We start from the raw sequence: 23398 nt of genomic DNA on the forward strand, positions 1-23398 counted from the left end.
TCCTTTTTTTATTCAGGTAACTCCAATTGCTTAGATCTTGGAAAATGAGTATTAATTAAAATAATTCTATAATGACAGGAATATTTGACACAATTAAATTGAATTATTCTTTCTAAGGATTGGATGATTGCTTAAATAAAATTTATAAAATAGTATTCATGTTACAAGTAACTCTATGAATTATTCCCTAAAATGAAAACAATATGAGCATATGAAGGAGAAAAAACGGTTAATCCAGAAAAGAAGAGCAACATTTAGAAAAAAAAAAATTACTTTAAACACACATCATTAACAAATAATATTCTGGGTAACTTGCTATAATAATATAAAAATATCAGTTTATTAATATTGGTTGGAAAAAAAAAATTGTTTTGTATAGATATGTACATTCAACATTTATCAATGAACAAATTTAATCTACAATCAGAATTTCTGGGAAAGTGATAAAAATATTAAACCTAAGAAAAAACAAACTCGAGGCCTTAAATGAAAAATCATCACCTTCCACCATTCTTCGAGAATAGAATCCCCGCCCCTAAAAAATTGCCTTAAAAAAAAATATAGAAGGCAAAGGAATGTTACTTTTATTATATTGATAAATTGCAGTTGCTAATAGCTTCTACCCAACTACTTTTATAAGTTTTTCTTAGATCCCCCGAAATTAATATTAATACTGTTAAAACAAAAACAAAACAAAAATAAAAAAAGAGGAAAAAATTGTGAATAATGAGCAAACCTCTACAATCTAGGGCTCTAGAAAATGCATGTAAAACCTATATATCACAATCAGGATTCAGCGTTTGTCAAGCTGTTTTAGTCATTGGTGTAATCCATTGTCTTGATGAACTCGATCGCAGAGCAGAATTGCGTCCAATAGTACTGTTCTTCTCCTTCGAGCCGGTTCCCGTAGTAGTTAGTGACATATTCAATCGTGCTGAGCAGTGATGGCGGATTCGCCTGTAAATTCGATGAAGTTGGTAGGAAAAAATAGTTTCCAAAAATTTTATTTAAGATTAGTATTATACCATTATAAGGACATAAACGAGTACTGGCATCAAATCGTCCGCTGCTGGAACACACGTGAGAGACAGGAGATTCATTATCGTTGTTATACTTCTGAGTACGCAATGCAGTTTGTCCCTTGGACTCCTGTACGCAGCCATTTTACGTATTTCAGTCTGCGCGCTCAGCCAAGGGCATTCGGAATGGAACATCTGTGGGATCCTTAGATCCTTGTGATCCGGCGATATCACCTTGGACAACTTGGTGATGTGCTTTTGTAAAACCCTTTTAGAAGTGCAATAAATTAAAACTTCATGAATTTTAATTTTATTTATTATTTATTTTTATAAGTGTAAATAAGTAGCATATATTTTTTAAAATAATGAACACAAGAAAGAAAAAAAAAAGAAGAAAAGAGGAATATGTATTAGAGCAAATCACTGTCAGTTATGAGAACGCCTGACCAGTAATGATGCTTCAGGCAACAAAGAGAATTATTTGGAAGAGTGTGGGAAGTATCTGATTTTTAATGGTGGATAATTGTGAAACTTCTTGTAGCTGTTCTTGCTAGGCTGTTGTGAATAGTAAAATTAGATACACAGATTAGCATTGATAATAGTTCGAAAATTTTGGATAAGGATTGGAGTTGTCAAATAGTTGAATGAGAATGTGTGAACCTGACATGACACGATATTTATGATAGCAAAGGGTGAACGATGTACTCATAGGTGGTAAGGATTGTTTGGAGTCTATATTTTTTAAAGGAGAAGTCTTAAGATACTTCCTTGGGGAACCCCTGCATCTGTGAGATCCACTGGTAACTTGATCGTATGGGTCAGTTAAGAAGGATTTTAGATAGAAGGTAAAAGGGCGGACTTATGAGGCTTGCATTAGGTACGAATACACCTTGACAGCACTTCTTTCATCCAAGAGTTGTAGTGATGATATCTAAAATGCAATGGAGTTCTCGAATAATGGAATGAGAATGTCTGAACCGCACAAGATGGGATGTTTATGATAGTGAAAGTTGAATGGCATCATTCATAGGTGGTAAGGATTCTTTCAGAAGAGGTAGAAATGTTTGGAGTGTATATTTTTTAAAGGATGGATCCTAAGATACTTCCTTGGGGAACCCTTGCATCTGTGCGAGCCACTGGTAACTTGATCATATCTGTCATCTAGATTAGATAGCAGGTAAAATGGCAGACTTTATAAGGCTTGCTTTCTATATACGAATACACCATAGCAGCGCTTCTTTAGCCCCAGAGTTGTAGCGATGTGTGCAATGCAATGGAGATCTCAAATAATGTAATGAGAATGTCTGATCCGCACAAGACGGGATGTTTATAATAGCGAAAGTTGAATGGCAACATTCATAGGTGGTAAGGATTCTTTCAGAAGAGGTAGAAATGTTTGGAGTGTATATTTTTTAAAGGAGGGATCCTAAGATACTTCCTTGGGGAACCCTTGCATCTGTGCGAGCCACTGGTAACTTGATCATATCTGTCATCTAGTTTAGATAGCAGGTAAAAGGGCAGACTTATGAGGCTTGCTTTCTATATACGAATACACCATAGAAGCGCTTCTTTAGCCCCAGAGTTGTAGCGATGATGTGTGCAATGCAATGGAGATCTCAAATAATGTAATGAGAATGTCTGATCCGCACAAGACGGGATGTTTATAATAGCGAAAGTTGAATGGCATCATTCATAGGTGGTAAGGATTCTTTCAGAAGAGGTAGAAATGTTTGGAGTGTATATTTTTTAAAGGAGGGATCCTAAGATACTTCCTTGGGGAACCCTTGCATCTGTGCGAGCCACTGGTAACTTGATCATATCTGTCATCTAGTTTAGATAGCAGGTAAAAGGGCAGACTTATGAGGCTTGCTTTCTATATACGAATACACCATAGCAGCGCTTCTTTAGCCCCAGAGTTGTAGCGATGATGTGTGCAATGCAATGGAGATCTCAAATAATGGAATGAGAATGTCTGGGCCTGACGTGACGGGATGTTTATAATAGAAAAGGTTGAACGGCATCTTGTTCATAGGTAGTAAGGATTCTTTCAGAAGTGGTAGAAATGGTTGAGGGTATATTTTTTAAAGGAGGTGTCCTAACACCTTGGTGAACCCCTGCATCTGTGCGATCCACTGGTAACTTGATCGTATCGGTCAGTTAAGAAGAATTTTAGATAGCAGGTAAAAGGGAGGACTTATGAGGCTGGCTATCTATCCATGAATATACAATAGCAGCACTTCTTTCACATGAGAGTTGTAGCGATGATATCTACAATGCCATGGAGTTCTAGAATAATTGAATGAGAATGTTTATTTTGCAGAGAATGGGTCTTAAGATATTTCCTTGGGGAACTCCTGCATCTGTGCAAGCCACTGATAACTTGAAATTATGTGTAGGTTATGGAGGATTTTAGAAAAGGTGGTAGGTAAAAGGGAGTTTGGAGTGTATATTTTTTAAAGGAGGGGTCCTAAGATACTTCCTTGGGGAACTCCTGCATCTGTGAGAGCCACTGGTAACTTGATCGTATCTGTCAGCTAAGTAGGATTTTAGATAGCAGGTAGAAGGGCGGTCTTATGAGGCTTGCTTTGTACATACGAATACACGATAGCAGCACTTCTTTCGCCCCAGAGTTAGCAATGATGTCTAAAATGCAATGGAGTTTTCGAATAATGGAATGAGAATGTCTGAACCTGACATGACGGGATGTTTATGATAGTAAAAGTTGAACGGCATCATATTCATGTTTGCAGTGTTTATTTAGCAGAAAATGGGTTTTAAGATACTTGTGGAACCCTTGCATCTGTGCGAACCACTGATAACTTGAAATTATGTGTCGGTTATGTAGGATTTTAGAATAAGGTGGTACTTAAAAGGGAAGATCCTCTCAAGCTTGCAATTGAGCAGAACTTTTCTTATCAAAAGTTTGTTTCATAACTAGGAATGAAGAAACAAAAATACTTACTGATCTCGAGCTGTATCACCCTCTTCATTAGGGTACATTGAATGATTATAAACAGTACTGCACAAAGATCGTTCCACGGTTATCCTCGCTTGTTTTATCTGATCCTCACTTGCTCCTTGAAATAAACAATATTTTACAACAAACATCGTTACAACATGAAATTAAAATTACTTTGCCAGACTGGATCGCGTTCCATTTCGTCCAATATGACGTTCAAGAACGATTCAAGAAGATCGCTCTTTTCATCTGCGAGAGTCAACGATTGGAATTCCATGCTGAACTTGTAAATCTGCTCTTCTCTCTTTTCGAGGAAAATCCTAACGCAGAGTGAACTCAAGAATCCGAGGATTACAGTCTTCTCTCTGTTTACTCTTTCTAACAGCCTGTAATTTTTGTTTTTTATTATGTTGTAATTTACTTAAATGAAAATATTTTTACCTGTCGAGGTTTGAAAGAGTGGATAACAAACATTGCCTGCATTTTATCAAATATGAAATATAGGGCATTCTGTTTTTATAATCCATTTTAAGCGACTGGAACAGCTTATGACACCTGAAAGAATCCATTTATAAAATATTTTATTCGAAATCATTTGAAAGCAAAAAAACTTACTCTTCTTCGCTCAGCATTTTCACACAGCGCAGAGTCTCGTAAAGCTGTGGGATCAGACAAGAATCCTGCAGGTTTATCGCTTCTGCAAGTTGAAGTTGAAGAAAAGCGACAAGTTCGTTTTCTTTCCTGACCCAAGCTTGCCTCTAAAATATTTCCTTGCTTAATGCCATTCTTCGTTTTAAACGATCGTTAATAATTACCATGGGAAGAAAATCTGGAAGTTGGAGAACTTCAGTCGTGGACAGAACGAGACGGAGTTTCTTCTTTGCGTCTTCGAACACATCGTATTCTTTGTCTGCCTTGTCGTTTACATTCGTCTCCGGGTTGGGGGCCGGCCTGGATTTTTCCGTATCGACGTCATTCCTCTGACCTCTGTACTTGGCGAGAATGTCTTCGGAAGTGTCTGAAAAGAATTTTTGATTAGATGCACAATAGGGGGTTGGTCGAAGGACGCTGCATACCGATTCGAGGTGTCCTCTGCTCCTCGGACATTCCCCTCCTGAGCCTCAAAGGCGGCAACATGTCGGTATCGCTGGGTGGCAGCTGCTCATAACTAAATTTAAAAAAATACATTTGATGGATTAAACCTTCCATGCTGTAATTATTTTGATATTAAATAATTACCAATCTCCCCTGAATGATTTTCCTCTACGCTTCTTAAAAGAGAGTTTTAAATTGCGGAAGAAACTATTTTTTGGCTTTCCATCTTCATCAAGCAACTCCTGAAAATAAACAATATAAATTATTTTGTTTCACAGGTTAAAAAAAAAAAAAATTCACCTTGTCACCCCTTTCTGCAGTCTTATCAAAACTTATGCTTTTTGGAATAGCACCTGTATGCGCTGCTGGCTTCGGCATTGGATTGTCCGTCATCAGGACAGAACCGTTTTGAACAATTATTGTAGTTGACGTGAGGCTGAGTTCAGTCGGCGGGTTCCTCGGACCGACGCTGCTACCGCTGGAAGACGAGGAAGCACTGAAGCAACCCCCGACAGCACCAGGTTCCCTGTCAATCCTGTCATCATCCATTGATACCTAAAATACAAAACAAATTATCATTAAAAAAAATCTTTTTTTTTTCTTCTTCTTAACTAACCTCAAGACTTGATGTCGCCTGAGATGAAGTCCTAAATTGCAACTTCGATGACGAAAAAGGCGGAAGAAGTGAAGAAGAATGTAGCGGAGAGTTGGCTGAAGCTTCTGACGTCGGAACACTATGCGTAGGAGATCCGGCTGCCTCAGATGCAGCCACCTTGACCTCGATATTTTTATTAATCTGCGACATTTCTTCATGATTGCCTAAAATTAAAACAATTAGAAAAAGGAAAAAACAATAAAATTTATACAGGGCTTACTGAGACCGATGTGATCCCTGTTGCTTGCGACATATTCAACGGTGCGTCTCCTATTGTCAGGCCGGGAACTCCCTCGTCCAGTTGCATTCGACGGCATACAAGCTGAATCGCTTTTGACCGATCTGCAATCTGCAGCAGGACCTGAAACCACAGACAAAACTTGGGACAATTTATATTGAAAAACATTTGGCTTTCTCTTTTAAAACTATTAATTCCAACCTTTCAAATTATACTTTAAATATTAGAGAAAGACAAGAACTACCTGGTGGCATCATTGAAGCTTCATCTATCTGGTCAAGCTCATTACGGCTTTCTATTTCAGATCGTCCAGTGTCATCAGATCTAAAAGATAAAATATATAAAATTATCTGAACATTAAAAATAAATAAATAAAATACTGACCTAGCTACACTTGCAGTATCATCAGTGTCGACTTCAGTCATTCTTTCTGAATCAGAAGCCATTACATCCGTACTCCAGGCTTCGGAAGCCGTCTCAATTGCATCGCTTAGCTGTTATATTGTTAAAATGAATTATAAGAATTTCATAAATATATTTGGTTTAATTACCTGATTGCTTGATTGCGTTTCAGAAAGAATCGGCGGTGGAGCTGGTTGAATCGGCTGCTGTTCTACGGTCTCGCTGTCACTGGCGAGAACATCTGTACTCCACGTATCGCTTACGAGCGACACCGTTTCATCAGCTCCTTCAATCAACGTTTTAATTTCGAATTTGCCGAACTTGTCGTCCAAGTCGAATCTGGGCTGGGGTTGCATTTTCCTAGGCGGAAGCGGGTTGAACTCGAGCTGCTGCCTCGAGGCAGCGCCGACCGAAGTCAGTTCGTCGCCTTCGGTTATCTGAGAAGAAGGAGTGTCGCGGCCGGATATGTTCGGCGACCCCCTGCCAGACACGTTTGCAGAAATCATGTCGGAAAGGTTGTCGTTCTGATCCTCGGTCTCTAGCTCGAGTGATGAAGCGACGCTGTGATTTGAAGGCACTTCTGACACAACTTCTAAATTGTCGCTGGTGTTTCCGATTGAGCCATCATCATGCGATAAAGAAAATCTTGTCCGTTTTTCCTGTCCTTCCGTCCTATCAATATGCTCAGTCTTACCTTTATTTCTGTTCTTAGATTCTTTCTGCAAAGCTAAAATCTAAAAAGAAAAAAATGTTTTTAAAAAAATATTTATTTGTAAAAGTATCTTGTACCTTTTGCTCTGAATCTAGTCCTAATGAGGTTTCATTGTTAAGGTCAAATGGAATAACAAGCACCGTCGGCCCAGAGTCTTCATCTTCAGGTGAAGAACCATTCTCTACGCCTCCATTTACCCCTGCTAATTTCCCTTTGCTCACTATAGAAAATTAATTCAATTAATTAAGGTTTTTAGTTGAGATAAAAAAGTCAGTGTCACGAGCAGGATTCGAACCCACGACCTTCGGCTAAATACGCCACTACTCTACCACTTGAGCTATCATGACTTCGATCCACTCGATAGAAATTTAATTTTGATTTTTACATTTTTTCCAATAGGATAAAATTTCGAGTACTCACCTTTAGACAGAATGCTAGTTTTCTTGGATGAATTTTCTGGTGAAGAGTTTACGGATTTGACATGACCATTTGAAACTGACGTAGGAAGCTGGCTGATCAATTCAGTCACTTCTTTTTGCAACTTGACATCCTCACAGTTTATCTCATTTGATACCGTCCTTAGAAAATTCACCTTAAAAAAAAAAAATTATACAGAAAATATTAAGATTTAGTTATTTATTACTTACCAAAGAGTATAATTCTGCTTCAGTAAATAGAGCGGCGTTTGTAGAAAGGACTTCGAATTTATTTCCCTCCTCGAAAGTTGGCTCGTCGTTCGACAGGTTCGTATCGATCATCGAGTCGATAATCGAACACGAACTTTCGCTGTCGAAATGTGAATAAAGGTCTTCCAGTTTGGGATCGACTGGTTGGAACTTCCTCATGGCGAGCATTTGTATTATCTGGGCGACTTGCATCAGATTGAAACTCGCCACGATGCTTATAGGAATGTCCGTTATGCCGTAAAGCTCCGGCTTTACGATGGCCGGGCAGATGAACCTGGCAAAAATAAGCTCGGTGCATATAGCGAACGCTTCCTTTTCAGAAAGGCTGTTAGCTTTTATGAGCTTAGAATATATTTGGTTCACGAGCCAGCAAATGGAAGTGGGAAAGCAGTGGAGGTTTTCGTTCAAGCTCAAAATGAAAACTTGCGTTATTGAGACGAGACTTTTAATCGTTGAAGACCTGTGATTTTCAATATCGACTTTGTAATCATCACAGCCTTCTGCCCCTGGCCTTTTCATCCTTTCCTCCAATCTAAAAGAAAAATTAACTCAATACAAATTCAACATTTAAAAAAAATCATTAATCAGATTTTTGAATAAAACCTTATGGCAACTTTTTCAGGATCGATGTCGAGGTACTTTTCTTCCATCATTAATAACTGCATTATCGGCTCGTATAGTGCAGCTGTAAGATACAGCTTGGCAGAAAACAAGTTTTCATGGAAAGACGAGTACAACCGTGAGAATGCGCAAGATCGCCGCAACATTCTGAAAAGAACATTATTCAAACATAAAAATACAATATAAAATTAAAATCATACATTTCCTTTTTCTTTATTATTCATAATTGAACAAGTTAAAGATTGATTTAAGCAGAAATAGTTTAACTTTTATCCCCCCCCCATATATATTTTTTTAATGGGTCATTTTTGAGGGTAAAAAAAACCAAGAATAAACTTTTATTTATTGTCTAGTTACTCATGAACCACAAAGTTTCGATCTAACTATCCAGGGTTACAGATAGGAACTTTACTATTTTAATTAGCAAGATACTCATCAATATATATTTTTGGAAAGGTTTTTGCCGCTAAATTCAACTATGCAGTCTGTTTCGAATTTGGAACAACCGTTCTCAATTTATTCACAAATAAACTTTTTCAAACACTGCTTTTTTGATAAATGAAATATCCAACTTCTTCAATCGATCACCAATTTATTTATTATTTCAATTGATAGTAAATTACTTGGTCCTGATTCAGAAATAAAAATTTTGGAATATTTTGCTCAAATAACATCGATAAATGGGACGCTCTGGAGGTAGCTCAATAAAACCAAATTCAGCCTAGAGCAAAACGTAAATAAAAAATGATTTGATGACCTTTGAGTAATTTGCAAATAAACTTTTTCAAACAATGTTTTTATGATAAACGAAATATCCAACTACTTCAATAAATCACCAATTTATTTATTATTCCAAATGATATTAAATAACTTGGTCCTGGTTAAGAAATAAAAATTTTGAAATATTTTGCTCAAATAACATCGATAAACAGGACGCTCTGGAGGTAGCTCAATAAAATCCAATTCAGTCTAAAGCAAAATATAATTAAAAAAGGATTTGATGACCTTTGAGACTTTTGAATAATTTAAAAAAAAATTGAAATGTTTTAACGCATAGTTTTCTCTTATCATAAAAACCAATGTACTCAAGTTTACTTTTTACATTCTTCAACTTATTAGCACATCATAAAAACACGTTGTCCATTATACCAAAAATTGGAGATTCTGCTATTTTTAATTTGGAGCAATTGTCCTCAATTTATTCACAATTATTTCAACGCTGTTTTTTTGATAATTGAAATCTCCAACTTTTTCAGTCAATCGCCAATTTATTATTTTAATTGATTGTAAATTACTTGGTCCTGATTCAGAAATAAAAATTTTGGAATATTTTGCTCAAATAATACCGATAAGCAGTTTTTTGAATAATTCGCAAATAAACTTTTTCAAACAATGTTTTTATGATAAACGAAATATCCAACTTCTTCAATAAATCACCAATTTATTTATTATTTCAAATGATAGTAAATTACTTGGCCCTGATTCAGAAATAAAAATTTTGGAATATTTTGCTCAAATAACACCGATAAGCAGTTTTTTGAATAATTTGCAAATAAACTTTTTCAAACAATGCTTTTATGATAAACGAAATATCCAACTTCTTCAATAAATCACCAATTTATTTATTATTTCAAATGATAGTAAATTACTTGGCCCTGATTCAGAAATAAAAATTTTGGAATATTTTGCTCAAATAACATCGATAAACAGGACGCTCTGGAGGTAGCTCAACAAAACCCAATTCAGCCTAAAGCAAAACATTAATAAAAGATGATTTGATGACCTTTGAGGTTTTCGAATAATACAAAAATGAAATGTTTTAATTAAATATGTTAACACATCCTAAAAACTATCGCACTAAAATTTACTTTAAAAAAAAATGGAGATTCTGCTGTTGGGAAAAGTAGACCAAAATTTGCTCCAAGCTTAATCGCTCTTAATGAGCTACGTCCAGAGCGTCCGGTTAATTGATTTGAGGAAAAGAAACTAGACAAAAAATAAAAATTTAATATATCCCTGGGGTTTTCACAAAAGCGCCTCAATAAACAAAATATTGGGGGGAGGGCAAGCTAACTTCCCAATTAAAAAAAGTAAAATTTTATTGATAAATTTATTCCTTTATTTAATCATGCCTTTTTTTGTAAATCTTCTTTAAAAATTTACTAACACTCACCTATCAAATCATTTAACTACATATTTAATTCTAATGGTATTTTTTGTAATTTTTTATTGTAATTTTTTTTCTTATATTAATCAAAACAATGGATAAAATGAGAAGTCATTATTCTAGAGTAGGCGTACTATCTGTGTGTAGATAAGTCGCCTGCTATCTTCTTTTTAGCCTTGACATTTCTAGGCACAATGTAAAAACAAAATGAAGCAATTTTTTTTTTAATTTTTATTATTATTACTTTTATTTTTATTTATTTTTTAATGCCCATACCTCCTTGGGTTTTCCGACTGAACGAACTGGTGATTGACCAAGTTGCTGAGGATTTTGAGAACACTGTTCTTGTCCTTCGGGAGGACACAGCTCGTAAAAAGGCCAGTTACGAGGCTGTGTACGAAAGAGGGTATCTCCTCCGAGAGGCACCTTTCCCCGGCAATCAAGATCCTCGCGATCAGCTCTGGCGACTCCCTGAGAGTAAAGAGCATTTCCCCATAGCTTGAACATTTCTGGAAAAAAAATATACATATATAGAGAGAGAGAAAGATATTCTTTCTGCGCAAAATAAAACCTTTAAAAAAATCTATTACTTGGTATCCGAGTGTGGTGAGCGCATCGACGAACATAGTACACTCGAGCGAATTGGCTTTTTTGCAGCATGTTGCCGGAGGGGCGTCAATGCAGGACAGGGCTAGCTTGTTGAGGTTGAGCCTTTGCTGCGACGTCGTCCAGGCAACACGAGCAAGCTTTGACGAAGCTGTCAAAACCTTTTAAAGGAAAAACATTATATTAAAATACTTGAAAAGTGACAAAGGGTTTAGAAATGATTCTCACATATTATATTTACTCAGTACATAAAATCAGCATATACTATAAACATTAAATGTGAAATGAGTATAAAATAAATTAATAAGATAAAAGAAAATTTAATAATATTTAAATAAGAAACTGATTCAGTCTGAATTCAGCAAAAATCGGACACTTAGAGCATTATAAAACCAACAAACTGACAGAGTAAGTTTTAGTTACTAGACATATTAAATGTTCAATTAAAAATTAGATCTTTTTATACTCAAAATACAGAGTAATTTTGTGCTTGAGACAAAATCGCCCAATATTTAAAATAATCCAGAAAATGGCATTGAGAAGAAATTGTTGAGCCAAAGCATATACATAGACATGGAAATTAAACTTAAAAAAAGAAATAATTAAAAATCTTTGGTGCCAAGTTGTGTTAGAAAGAGATAATTAAAGAGATAGAACTTAAAATTTGAAAAGAGCTGGGGGCCCAGTGCGTAAGTGAAGAAGGGAATCAATTGGAGGCACAGATGAGGAAGGATCAACTGTGCGGAACGAGTTTAATGTGAGTGTCCGAAGGATCTGAAGGTGAGGCATCATATGTGTATGGAATTTGGAAGTTAAATGATAAAGGAAGGAGCTAAGGAAGTGTTAATTAAGGTATAACCATTTCGTCGATGCAGAGTCATGAAACCTCCTTGGGATGCAGAAGTTAAAATACACAAAAAAAATTTGTTAGACGTATAAGCTTATCTTCAAGCTCCCTGATGTGCCCCTGAACAAAACACATTCATAATTAAAATTTGTAAGGTACAAAAGGGAAGAAGGTGCCTGGCATGTCGGAACAACAAGAAACAAAATAACGTAGAAATCTGGGAGATATGGGGCTTCCAGGACAAAAATTCCAAGGTTCTTGAAGGTGAGACAGAAGGAAAAGTATGATTTTTAATTGTAAACAAAAACCTAGGAGATAAGGAATAAAGGAGGGAACCTGGGACTTTTCTAATTCGCTAATTGAGTTCATGTCCTACTGAATTCTTAAAATTCCAGCTTGTAAAGGATACATAAATCTGGGAGTCATCTGAATACAGGTGATGTAATACTTTATGAATTTAAGGAAGTCTTTAATGTAACAGCAAAAAGTTTTGCTTGAGCCTTGATTGGATAGAGAAGAGGATGAGGGGATTATTTGGTATTTGCTTGAATACTTGGTTCGAAAGGAAAGGATGGAACCTGCAGACATGTGGGAGACAAAATTTTATGTGTGACGTAAAAGGTACCTACCATTATCAATTTGTCAATAGCAATCTGTACATCAGTGGAGATTTTTTAGAATAGACTGTGTAAGTCAAGACAGAAGCCAAATTGGAGATTTGGGTTTTCTATCTAGGTAGACATTTGTACATTGCAAGATTTCACATGGTTAGAGGGGCTTGATTGGAATTTATTTAGATTGGATTTTTGGATTTATATAGGTTCAAATCCACACATACATACAAACATGTGTCGAGCCTATTCACTTCTCGTTGTACACTGGCGATTCCAGCTTTTCCTTTTTACAGTAAATCGCTGACAGTGTCGAGAATCACCCACCTCGGTGTTGGCAATCTGGAGAGTTACCTCAGTCTTATCCATCCAACCACTGAGATTGGACACCCGGGGGGAGGGGTGCATCAACAGCTGGTCAATTCAGCACCCATGCAGTTCCAACTCGTACTCACATTCATTCGTAAATTCACTCTTTACATCATTCATTCAGTTAGGGTGTTGGAGTACTTGATATTCCTCCTTCACCCTTTACACATATTTTACAACTAACCTAATCAAAAGACAACGGGGTACTCGATATTCCCTCGACCCTTCAGATCAAACATTCACGCTAATAAATACATTCACTCCCAACACAAATTAGATAGGTGAATTCAGCACCTAACGCAGTTCCAAACCCATTTGTACACACATTTACAATATATCCAAATACATTCACTCCTATTTATTCAATTTATTCATTTAAGGTGGTGGAGTATGCGAAATTCTTCCATCACCATTTACACACATCATACAACTAAACCTAAATGAGGGTTGATGGGGTACAAAAATTATTTAGAGAAGTGTATGGTTGTCTATTACGCCACTGGATTTTTTTAAATGATTTTTGCCTAGATTTTTAGTATTTTTTTATTTAAGTCATCTGTATATTCTGTCCTAGAACACTTTTTATCAGTAAGTGTGGCTGTAGTTGTTCTACTGACGTATTCTATTACACCATATCAAACCTTAGCGTTATCTTGATATATGACATCAAATGTTTTGATTTTTTTTTTTTTTTTTAATGAATGAATGGAAAAAACACTATTAAATAAATAAAAATAATCTCTTATAACATATAAGACAAGGCACATTCCAGGAAGGGTTTACAATCAACTTCCAGAGAATATGCTTTTCTATTTTTATTTTATTAATAATTTGGAGATCATGAGATGCGGTCTGGTGTGACGTAGGTTTTAGAAAAACATTTTCTTTATCGTGCCAACGTTTCGATCTTTATTGAGATCATCTTCAGGATTTATAAATATTGTTTAAATTTTACCATCACATGTAGGATGTGAAAAAAAAAATGAATTTTTACATTGCCAGAAATTTTAGATTCAATCAAAGCATTTGTATTTTATTATTATTTCTTGAATTAATTTTTTTCCCAGCACAGTAATTCTAAAAAAAAACAGTGTTTGATAAGGTGTAGGACTTTGCGGAGATAGGTGTGTAAATTTAATGTAAATTGAAGTATGAGGTCAAATGAGGTCTTAATTATGTGATCTACTATAACTAGGGGTGAATGAAGAAGGGAGGTAATAAACATATAATAGAAATAAATAATAAAATAGATACAACAGTTTGAAGGGATTTAATTACATCAAACCATTGAAAGCCTCAAGTCTGAGAATAATAGAATGGCAAACAGCTAAAAACTCAATCATTCATAATAAGTTTACGCTTAAATTAAATTTATCATATATTTTGCAGTTAATGAAATTATTGAATTTATTTTTTCTTCCATAGTTGATTGATTGATTTTTGTGTTTTTTATAAGGAATTATGTAAGTTTTTAATTATTAAAACGCAAAACGTTTTGAAATATATTTAGTAAGCAATTTAAGGAGGTAGACTCAAAACCGGCTTATTAAAAACATCAAGGCGCATATTTGGCAAGAACTGGCTTCAGTCATACTTTCAAAATGTTATGTTATTTGTTAAATTTGTAATAAAGTGTCAAATGAGATTTCTTCTACTTTGGAGGTATCACAAGGTACTCATTTGTGTCCTGTATTTTTCTTGTTTTATATTAACCTTGTTAAATTTGATTTTTACCAATCTCTCTGAGTGGTCTGCCAACATTGAATATAATTCAAATCAAATTTAAACAAAATAGACACATTGAAGATGGCAAAAATGAAGAAATGCCTCTAACAGAACAGCGCAGTGAGGGTAATCATCTTCACCCTGCATCAAAAAGATCTCATGACAAAATTAATGTATCAAACACTAACAAATGATTTTTTATCTTGATCCACTCTATTCAATAGAAATAGAAAACCAAAAACTCACTTTCATAAAAAGTTTTTTTTTAACCTAGTATCGATTTCGGGGTGCTGCCCACTTTTTGCTGAACGAATGACTTTTCAACAAAAGACTAGCAAATTTCAAATGTAGTCGTTTAATACAGTTTCCTATAAGGATTTTACATGACGGTCAATTTTTGAGCTTGGAGACAATTGGCCTTTTTTGATTAAGGGTTGCAGTATCCCAATGACAACTGTGAATTAATGAATAAGATTAAATGAATCAGCGATGACAAATAGGCCAATCTGATCAATTTCCTTTATGGTCACATTCAGAAAACTTTAACATAAAAAAACAACAGCTGAGCCTATTTCATTCTTTATTGATTACGCAATATGATCCTTACCTTTAATCGTCTACCTGTCTTTGCTGGTATGTCAGATTTGTACAATGTTGAATATGATTGAGACTAAGTTTTAAAAGGAACAGACACACCGAAGATGGCCAAAATGAAGAAAAGCATCTGACAGATCAACCCAATGAGTGCAGACGACCACTAAGGATCAAATTACAGAACCACCCCACAAACACAACATGAAATCTCACGACAAATATTTCAAGCATTAACTTTTTTTTTTTAAATACTAGCAAATAACAAATGAGTCGTTTGATACTGTTTCCTATAAGGATTTTAAATTATGTTGGTCAATTTTTGAGCTTGTAGTCAATTGTTCTTTTTTGCAAGGGTTAAAGAATCCTAATGGCAACTGTGAATGAATAACATGAAATTAATAAGCAATGACAAACAAGTCAATCAGATAAATTTCCTTTACAGTCACATTCAGAAAATTTTCATTATTATCTTTTCCTTATAATGTACAAGTCAATTGATCAATATTAACTGATTCTTCTTTAATGTCTTCAACTTGTCTTTTTCGATTAAGGGTTACAGAATCCCAATGACAAAAGTGAATTAATGAATAAGATGAAATGACTCAGTGATGACAAACAGGTCAATCAGATCAATTTCCTTTACAGCTACAGAAAACTTTAACATAAAAAGACAACAGCTGAGCCTATTTTTTGGTTTTATAAGTAATTTGATCTTTACCTTATCCTGTCCTCAAGGTTGATCTGTCAGATTTGTATCAATGTTGAATATGATTGAAACCAAGTTTTAATAGTCAGACACACCGAAGATGGCAGAAATGAAGAAATGCATCTGACAGATCAGCCCAGCAAGCAAATAAGCCAATAGTTTTATTCGCTCTCTTTTTACACAACCTCGCAAATGTCCTGGAACGTCGAATTCGTATATGTAATACGGCAATTAAAATATTAATGCATGTTGATGATATAGTTATTCTACTTATATCACCTCACATTTATTTATTTATATTTTTTTTAAAGGGGCAATCTTATAATCTTATCGAGATTCGCAAATATTTTAGGAGTCATATTAACCCTGAGACACTCTTGGACAAAGCACTTCTCTTGGAAAACATCAATTAGCTCTAAACCATGGAGCCAGCCTTCATACTTCAAGAAACTATCCCTATTGAAGTCAAATTTAATATTTTTAATGTGATATATCATGTAATTCTGTGTTATGGCTGTCAAATGTGAGGATATCTAAGGTTCGTAAAAATAGAAAAGTGCAACTTTCTTTTTTATAAAAAAGTTATTCTCATCGCCATCTGGTTCACCAAACTATATACTGTACGACCAAAATGGATTTAGTTTTGGTGTATACTTAAGCTTCACTACTCTTGTTTTGTGAAAGTTCTGTCTTCTGATACTAGATACTCAAAAATTACAATTTTGGCAGTAATAAAGTGTAATATTTCATGGTTTATACACTGGAAATATTTGTTTGAAAAGTGCCCTTCCTCCTAACCTTAGACAACCTCTGTGACCGGCACAATTATTTTTCAGGTCTTATCAGTAAAATTAAAAATCAACATCACAAAGAATGCCAGCCAAATGTCCAAGCATCTACGCGTCTCTCCCTTTACAAAGAAGTACAGATTTTTCCTACATGAAAACAATTTTGACGGCCTTTGTCTCAATGAATTGCGATGGCTATTAAGCTAAAAGTAGAAGGTCGTGGGTTCGAATGCCGCTCATGGCACTAACTTTTTTATCTCAACCAAGACCTTACATAAAAAGAATAATTAATTTAAATTTATTCTGTATTTTCCCCCCTTTCTGATTGTTTAACCAACAACCTCTGGTAGACGGAACCAAGATCCATGTCTATAAATGTTTGAAATAATGCTTTGTCAATTGTCATAAGTTCAATAAAGCATTATTATTATTATTCCTAAAATGTTCTTAAAAATTTAGATTTAGAGATTCATAAAAATTACTGATTTATTCAATCCATTATATTAGTGGTCTATTGACCAAATTACTTCTTTCAATTAATTAATATTTTTAATTTCAACCAAAACCTTGCATAAAAAGATTAATTACTGATTTATTGGTCTGGAGTCAATATTCTGCGAGAGATCAGACAGAGAAAAAAGACCTCTGCCAAGATTTCAATTGGAAATGTTTTTTTGTTTTACAAAATTCAAAATTATTTTCCTAATTTCTGTGCTGTAGAATTAAATCAATAGATGTGAAAGAAATCAGAGTTGACCATGCAGAATGCCCCTAAAAATTTCGATTTAAGTTTTTTTTAAATTATCGATTTATGTTCAATGGCAAAATCCTGATTTATTGGTTTTGATATGGAGTCAATAATTCTGTGAGAGAAGAGAGACTGACAAAATAAACCTCATCCAGGATTTCAATTTGAAATGTTTCTGTGTTTTACAAAATTCAAAACTAATTTCCCAATTTCTATGTTGCAGAATCGAGTCAATATTTCGGAAAGAAATCAAAATTGATCTCTAGTCTCATTACAAATTGTTCCTAAAAATTTAGATTTAGAGATACATAAAAATTACTGATTTATATTAAACAGCAGAATTAGTGATTTATTGATTTTGGTACAGAGTCAATAGTTCTGTGAGAGATGAGAGACAGAAAATAGACCTCAGCCATGATTTCAATTGGAAATGTTTCTGAGTCAAAGTCAATGCTGTAGAATTGCGTCAATAGTTCTGAAAGTAATCGAAGTTGACACTCTAGCCCCAATTCCAAATGTTTCTAACAATTTAGATTTAAAGATTCTTAAAAATTATTGATTTATCTTAAACAGCAATATTCCTGATTTATGGCTTTCGTATGGAGTCAATAATTCTGTGAGAGATGAGAGACTGAAAAAATATACCTCGGCCATGTTTATAAATTTACTTACTGATTATTGATTGTTTCATCATGATTTTTTTGAGAAATTATTTGTGAGAATAATTGATATTTGGCGTTTGGTATCGACAGTGATCGCTCGGAAGTCATCGTCATCGTCGTGCCAATTGACGTCAATATTGATTTAAAACCGAGCAAGGCCGAAACCTCCGCTGGCCCATTCAAGGACGTCCACAGGAGGAAATCCTTGAGCTTTTCCCCTGGGCATCGGTTTGTGTACATTTGTCGATTCCTGTCATACTAAAACCATTTTCTCAATCGGCCCGATGGCGTTCCAACGCTGACACTCCTCCAGGGCGAGTTTTTCCAGACCCGTTCCAACCCGGACCCTCGTCTAAATGCCATCCATCGCCTGTCTCGTTACCGTTTGAGGACAATTCGTCGAAATAACAATTCGGGAAAATGGAGCGGAACCCACTTCTTTGGGACATCGTCGAACTGGCCACTCACCTCCGCCAGGAGAGGCTTTTCGTCAACTCCGAACACGGATTCCTACAAGAGTTAAACGATAAAGTAAATACTTTCATTAAAAACAAAATCTCTTTTAAATTTATTTTCAAAAAACCTTTACTCAAATGGAACTTATTCTAAAACAAATTTGACTTTTAAGTCAATTTTTTTTGCCCCTTTCCACATTAAAAGAAATTAATATGTCTCTAGCTCACTAATTGACTGTAGTCACTAATTGACTTACAAGGTCATGCATGACAGCTGTAGTATGTAAATATTGACCAGTTTGCATCATTATTAAATTTCTGCCTGTTTGTTAAAAAAAAAACATTAGAAGTCAATCAGACTATGTAAAAAAATACATAAAAGGAAAAATCATATAAACTCCATTCCAGACAAATAAATTTTTTGGTAAATTACGAACATTAAAGAAGAATCAGTTATTATTGATCAATTGACTTGTACATTATAATGAAAAGATAATCAATAAATAGTTACATTTCATCTGTAACCTGTGGGATGATGAACATATAATTTGGTCCTTAACGATCATCTATTCTTGCTAGGCTGAAAATAATAATTTCAATTATTCTTTTTATGTAAGGTCTTGGTTGAGATGAAAAAGTTAGTGTCACAAGCGGGATTCGAACCCACGACCATCGGCTCAATACGCCGATGTTCTAACCACTTGAGCAATCGTGACTTCGATCCTCTTGGACACCAACTCCCCATCTCAACCTACAACCTTCAGAATTTTCTATTCTATTCCATTTTTCAAATGTGGAGGATTCGATTCTCAGCGAGTTATGAAATGGCCACAGGGAGCTTTTAGTGACATGATACTTCTTTATTTATTAAATATTAATCCATTTATGTTTAGTGGTCTAATTGACCAAATTACTTATTTCAAATAATTATTCTTATAATGTGAGGTCTTGGTTTTGAATTTAGTAAAACTCAGAAACATTTCAAATTGAAATCCTGGATGAGGTCTATTTTCTCTTTGATCTCTCACAGAATTATTGACTCCATACCAAACTCAATAAATCACTAATTCTGCTGTTTAACATAAATTGGTAATTTTTATGAATCTCTAGAGGTCAACTTTGATTTCTTTCAGAACTATTGACTTGATTATATCAATTATTCTCACAAATAATTTCTCAATAAACTCATGATGAAATCAATAATCAGTAAGTAAATTTATAAGCATTGCTGAGGTATATTTTTTCAGTCTCTCATCTCTCACAGAATTATTGACTCCATACCAAAGCCATAAATCAAGGAATATTGCTGTTTAAGATAAATCAATCATTTTTAAGAATCTTTAAATCTAAATTGTTAGGAACATTTGGAATTGGGGCTAGAGTGTCAACTTCGATTACTTTCAGAACTATTGATGCAATTCTACAGCATTGTCTTTGACTCAGAAACATTTCCAATTGAAATCCTGGCTGAGGTCTAATTTCTGTCTCTGATATCTCACAGAACTATTGACTCTGTACCAAAATCAATAAATCACTAATTCTGCTGTTTAATATAAATCAGTAATTTTTATGTATCTCTAAATCTAAATTTTTAGGAACATTTGTAATTGAAGATAGAGGTCAATTTTGATTTCTTTCCGAACTATTGACTCGTTTCTACAACATAGAAATTGGGAAATTAGTTTTGAATTTTGTAAAACACGGAAACATTTCCTATTGAAATCCTGGCTGAGGTCTAATTTCTGTCTCTGATATCTCACAGAATTATTGACCAAAGCTAAGAAATCAAGAATACTCGGTCCTCCATCATCCCATCACCCCTTAAGTCTATTTCTATTATATAACTAACCAAATTGAGAGTCAATGGGGTACTATATATTCCACAATCGGCCTTCTTACACTAAACATATGTGCTAATACATACATTCATTCTCAACACATGCTATAAAAATATTAAAAATATACACACTAAAGCAACCCTATTTCCTTCAAGAATCAGAAAAAGGGACCCAGATTCTCACAACTATGCACAATTCTCATATTGGGTGGTATTCCTAAATGCTCTCTAAATGGAACCAAGGAATGCACTTGTCGATCAGGTGGGGCACTTCAAATAGCCTACAATAATCAAAATCCTCTTTGCCGATCCGACCCACTGATGGTACCTTCTTTTAATCACATTTTTTTTTCATTGTATTTTTTATATCAAAAGATTGCAGGTTAAATCTGGAGGTTAGGTAGTCCTGGCGTTATTTACCAAGTTCTTTAATGGTAGTTTGCCTGTCCAATTAAATGTCCTGCATGGTGTAATTGGAAAATATGTAACTCCCAAGACTATAACAATTTTACACTTATTTTCATTTAGTTCCTGGCCACTCTACAAGTTTATTTAAAGTTTTTTGCATCATGAATGGAAATTAATAAAGACCCTCACATCATCAGCAAACAGGAGTAAATTAACTGAATTAAAGCAAGGATTAATATCGTTAATAAATACCTTGAAATGAGGGCTGAGTGATCCCTGTCCTGACAAGACTGCTACAACAAAATTCTTATTTTAATTTAATGTATTTGTGAAATGTCAAAACACATATACAATAAATAATAAATCTAAAAGGACCTGAACATGACAAATGGTGAATTAGTTATAATTTTGTTTAATATTCACGTATAATGTACTTACATCGGATAAAACTATTTTTCTTCTACTTCTTCACCTGTAATTCTCTGCGTTTTTTCAGTTCTTCAATTTTTCCTCAGAAATGTATTCAACATTTTTCCTCAATTATTGTATGGTTTGTACTAGAAATCTAGACGAAAAAATGTTACTTCTTAAGAGATTGTTTTAATTAAAGAGTTTTGTTCAAGACACAGAAAATTAATATGTATAATGAATATTTTTATATAAAACAAAGCATTCTGTGTTTATTTGTTTTAAACTTACTAACAATCTTGTTTTAAAAAACTATATGTCTTCAAAGTCATATTTTCCAGGCATATAATATCGTACATAGTTTTTCTATTTTTAATATTAGGAAAGGCAGTAATAAAATAATAAGTTATTGAATAATTCTCCATTTAATAAATTAATAACATAATGTAAATACAAATTCACTCACATTTAAAAAGATAATTAGAGGATTTTGGTGGAAAAATACTTTTGATTACTGTAAGTACAGTTGTAGAGATCAGTTATTTATTTGCTCATAACAAATCCGAGCAGTTTAAATGTTTAAGGTTAGCTTTTATTATTAAAACTTTCATGTGTTCAATAGACATCAATAGACATTGTAGATCCAAAATGTTGGTTGAAAATAGAAACAGTAAGAAATAACAAATAAAAGATATTTACAACAAAAATAGCATATACATATAGTCAAACTGTGCAGTCTTCATACATTCCTCAGTGAGTAGCAAACACTTCTTTATGTTTAAAATATGAAAAAAAATACAATTGCCTTTCAATTAGAACTGTTTGCTTCATGTGGCACATAATAGGTTGAATCAAGGTAAAGTTTTGTGAAATCACTGACGATCGACCTGTCTGGTATGCTCTGAGATTTGCCATACATTGCCATCTAAAATAAACAGTTTTTGAGTTTGAATTATTAAATAATTTTTATTAACAATTTTACTCACTTTTCCTTTGACTTCTGATTTTGGATCATTCATGATGATTTTGACAGTGTTTTTAACGTCTTGAACAAAACGGTCCGCGATGCCTTCTGCGACATGCATGTGCGTCACACAAAGATGAACCCTATTTAAAAGAATTGTATTTTTCAGAATTGAAATTATGTTTAATATATTTACCCTGGGGGGAACTGGAGAGGGTTCAGATTCCAGCCTAAATCGTTGAGAATCTCTGAAAGGCGATATATGTGGAAAACCTCCGAGCCGATCGCTATTACCGATGTAATAGGCTTACCGAATATGAATATCTCAGGGATCATTCTAAGTTCCCTTTCAATGTACTTTGTGGTCTCGATTATCTTTCTTGTCGACTTGACATACCCTTCCAGACCAAAGTACATCAAAGTCGCCCAACATGCAGCGATTATACCTAAAATGTTTGATAAATTAAACATACAAATTCGGAACATATTACTAATTAAAAAAATACCTCCAGCTCTGGAGCCGTTAATGGTTGGAGAACCATAAACACCTCCTGGCCAATCAGTTGTAACGCAATATTGATAATGTCTATACTCTGGTTTGGAGTATAGAACAACGGAAGATCCTTTTGGAGCAAAACCATACTAAAATGTTTTCAGTTATTATTTAATTTTATAACTGTATGTTGTGGGTTTTGTGTGTATTTTTAATTGTCATGTGTATTTTAGTTCAGTGCTTGTTTCTGTGCGTACATTTTTTACTGCATTTTTATTTTCATAAGTTGCTTGTTGAATAAATTTGTTTTTGTTTGTTGCTTGTTGTGGGTGTTTGTTTTTGTATTTTTGTTTTTGCTTCTGGTGAGGGAGTGAGTAAGTGAGTGTTGGTGTGTGTGTGTGTGTGTGTGTGTGTGTGTGTGTGTGTGTGTGTGTGTGTGTATGTATTTGTTTGTTACTTTTTGTGAGTAATTTTGTTCATTGCTTGTTTTGTTTGTTTATTGCTATATGATTTTTTATTTTCATATGTTGTTTGCTGTATGCATGCTTATTTTTGAGTTAATATTTGTTTGTTGCTTGTTGAATGCATGTTTGTTTTTGTGAGTATTTCTGTTTGTTGCTTGT

At 34.3% G+C, this 23398-nt stretch overlaps 2 protein-coding genes across 4 annotated transcripts in view; both read right to left on the bottom strand.

The window, feature by feature from the left end:
* Window positions 1-22065, bottom strand: LOC106667480 (GTPase-activating protein and VPS9 domain-containing protein 1). The gene is made up of 24 exons (XM_014395439.1): window positions 22048-22065; window positions 21349-21370; window positions 21163-21203; window positions 11145-11321; window positions 10831-11063; window positions 8370-8534; window positions 7728-8298; window positions 7501-7672; window positions 7158-7300; window positions 6518-7102; window positions 6351-6460; window positions 6211-6290; window positions 5949-6089; window positions 5690-5892; window positions 5374-5628; window positions 5218-5315; window positions 5055-5146; window positions 4794-4996; window positions 4594-4736; window positions 4420-4533; window positions 4153-4364; window positions 3982-4096; window positions 1026-1287; window positions 1-957 (listed from the first exon to the last, which is right to left on the bottom strand). The coding sequence occupies exons 1-24, from the start codon at window positions 22063-22065 to the stop codon at window positions 814-816; spliced, it is 4299 nt and encodes a 1432-aa protein (XP_014250925.1). The 3' UTR covers window positions 1-813.
* LOC106667581 (sphingosine-1-phosphate lyase) overlaps window positions 21857-23398 on the bottom strand; it is an 8314-nt gene continuing 6772 nt past the window's right edge. For all 3 annotated transcript variants that reach the window (XM_014395617.2, XM_014395618.2, XM_014395616.2), the window contains 4 exons: window positions 22789-22924; window positions 22479-22728; window positions 22305-22425; window positions 21857-22243 (listed from right to left, as the gene is read on the bottom strand). In XM_014395617.2, coding sequence (XP_014251103.1) covers window positions 22127-22243; window positions 22305-22425; window positions 22479-22728; window positions 22789-22924 — 624 coding nt within the window. In that variant the 3' untranslated portion in view covers window positions 21857-22126. The remainder of the gene's footprint in view (window positions 22244-22304; window positions 22426-22478; window positions 22729-22788; window positions 22925-23398) is intronic.

Source organism: Cimex lectularius, unplaced genomic scaffold (genome assembly GCF_000648675.2).
Source record: "Cimex lectularius strain Harlan isolate CLEC.00 unplaced genomic scaffold, Clec_2.1 scaffold315, whole genome shotgun sequence".
Lineage (NCBI taxonomy): Eukaryota > Metazoa > Arthropoda > Insecta > Hemiptera > Cimicidae > Cimex > Cimex lectularius.

Coding starts and splice junctions, on each gene's coding strand:
- LOC106667480 (XM_014395439.1), bottom strand. Junction 5,316..5,373: donor CTGCAGAAAGGGGTGACAAG/GTGAATTTTTTT, acceptor GTTTATTTTCAG/GAGTTGCTTGATGAAGATGG. Junction 4,737..4,793: donor TTCCAGATTTTCTTCCCATG/GTAATTATTAAC, acceptor GAAATATTTTAG/AGGCAAGCTTGGGTCAGGAA.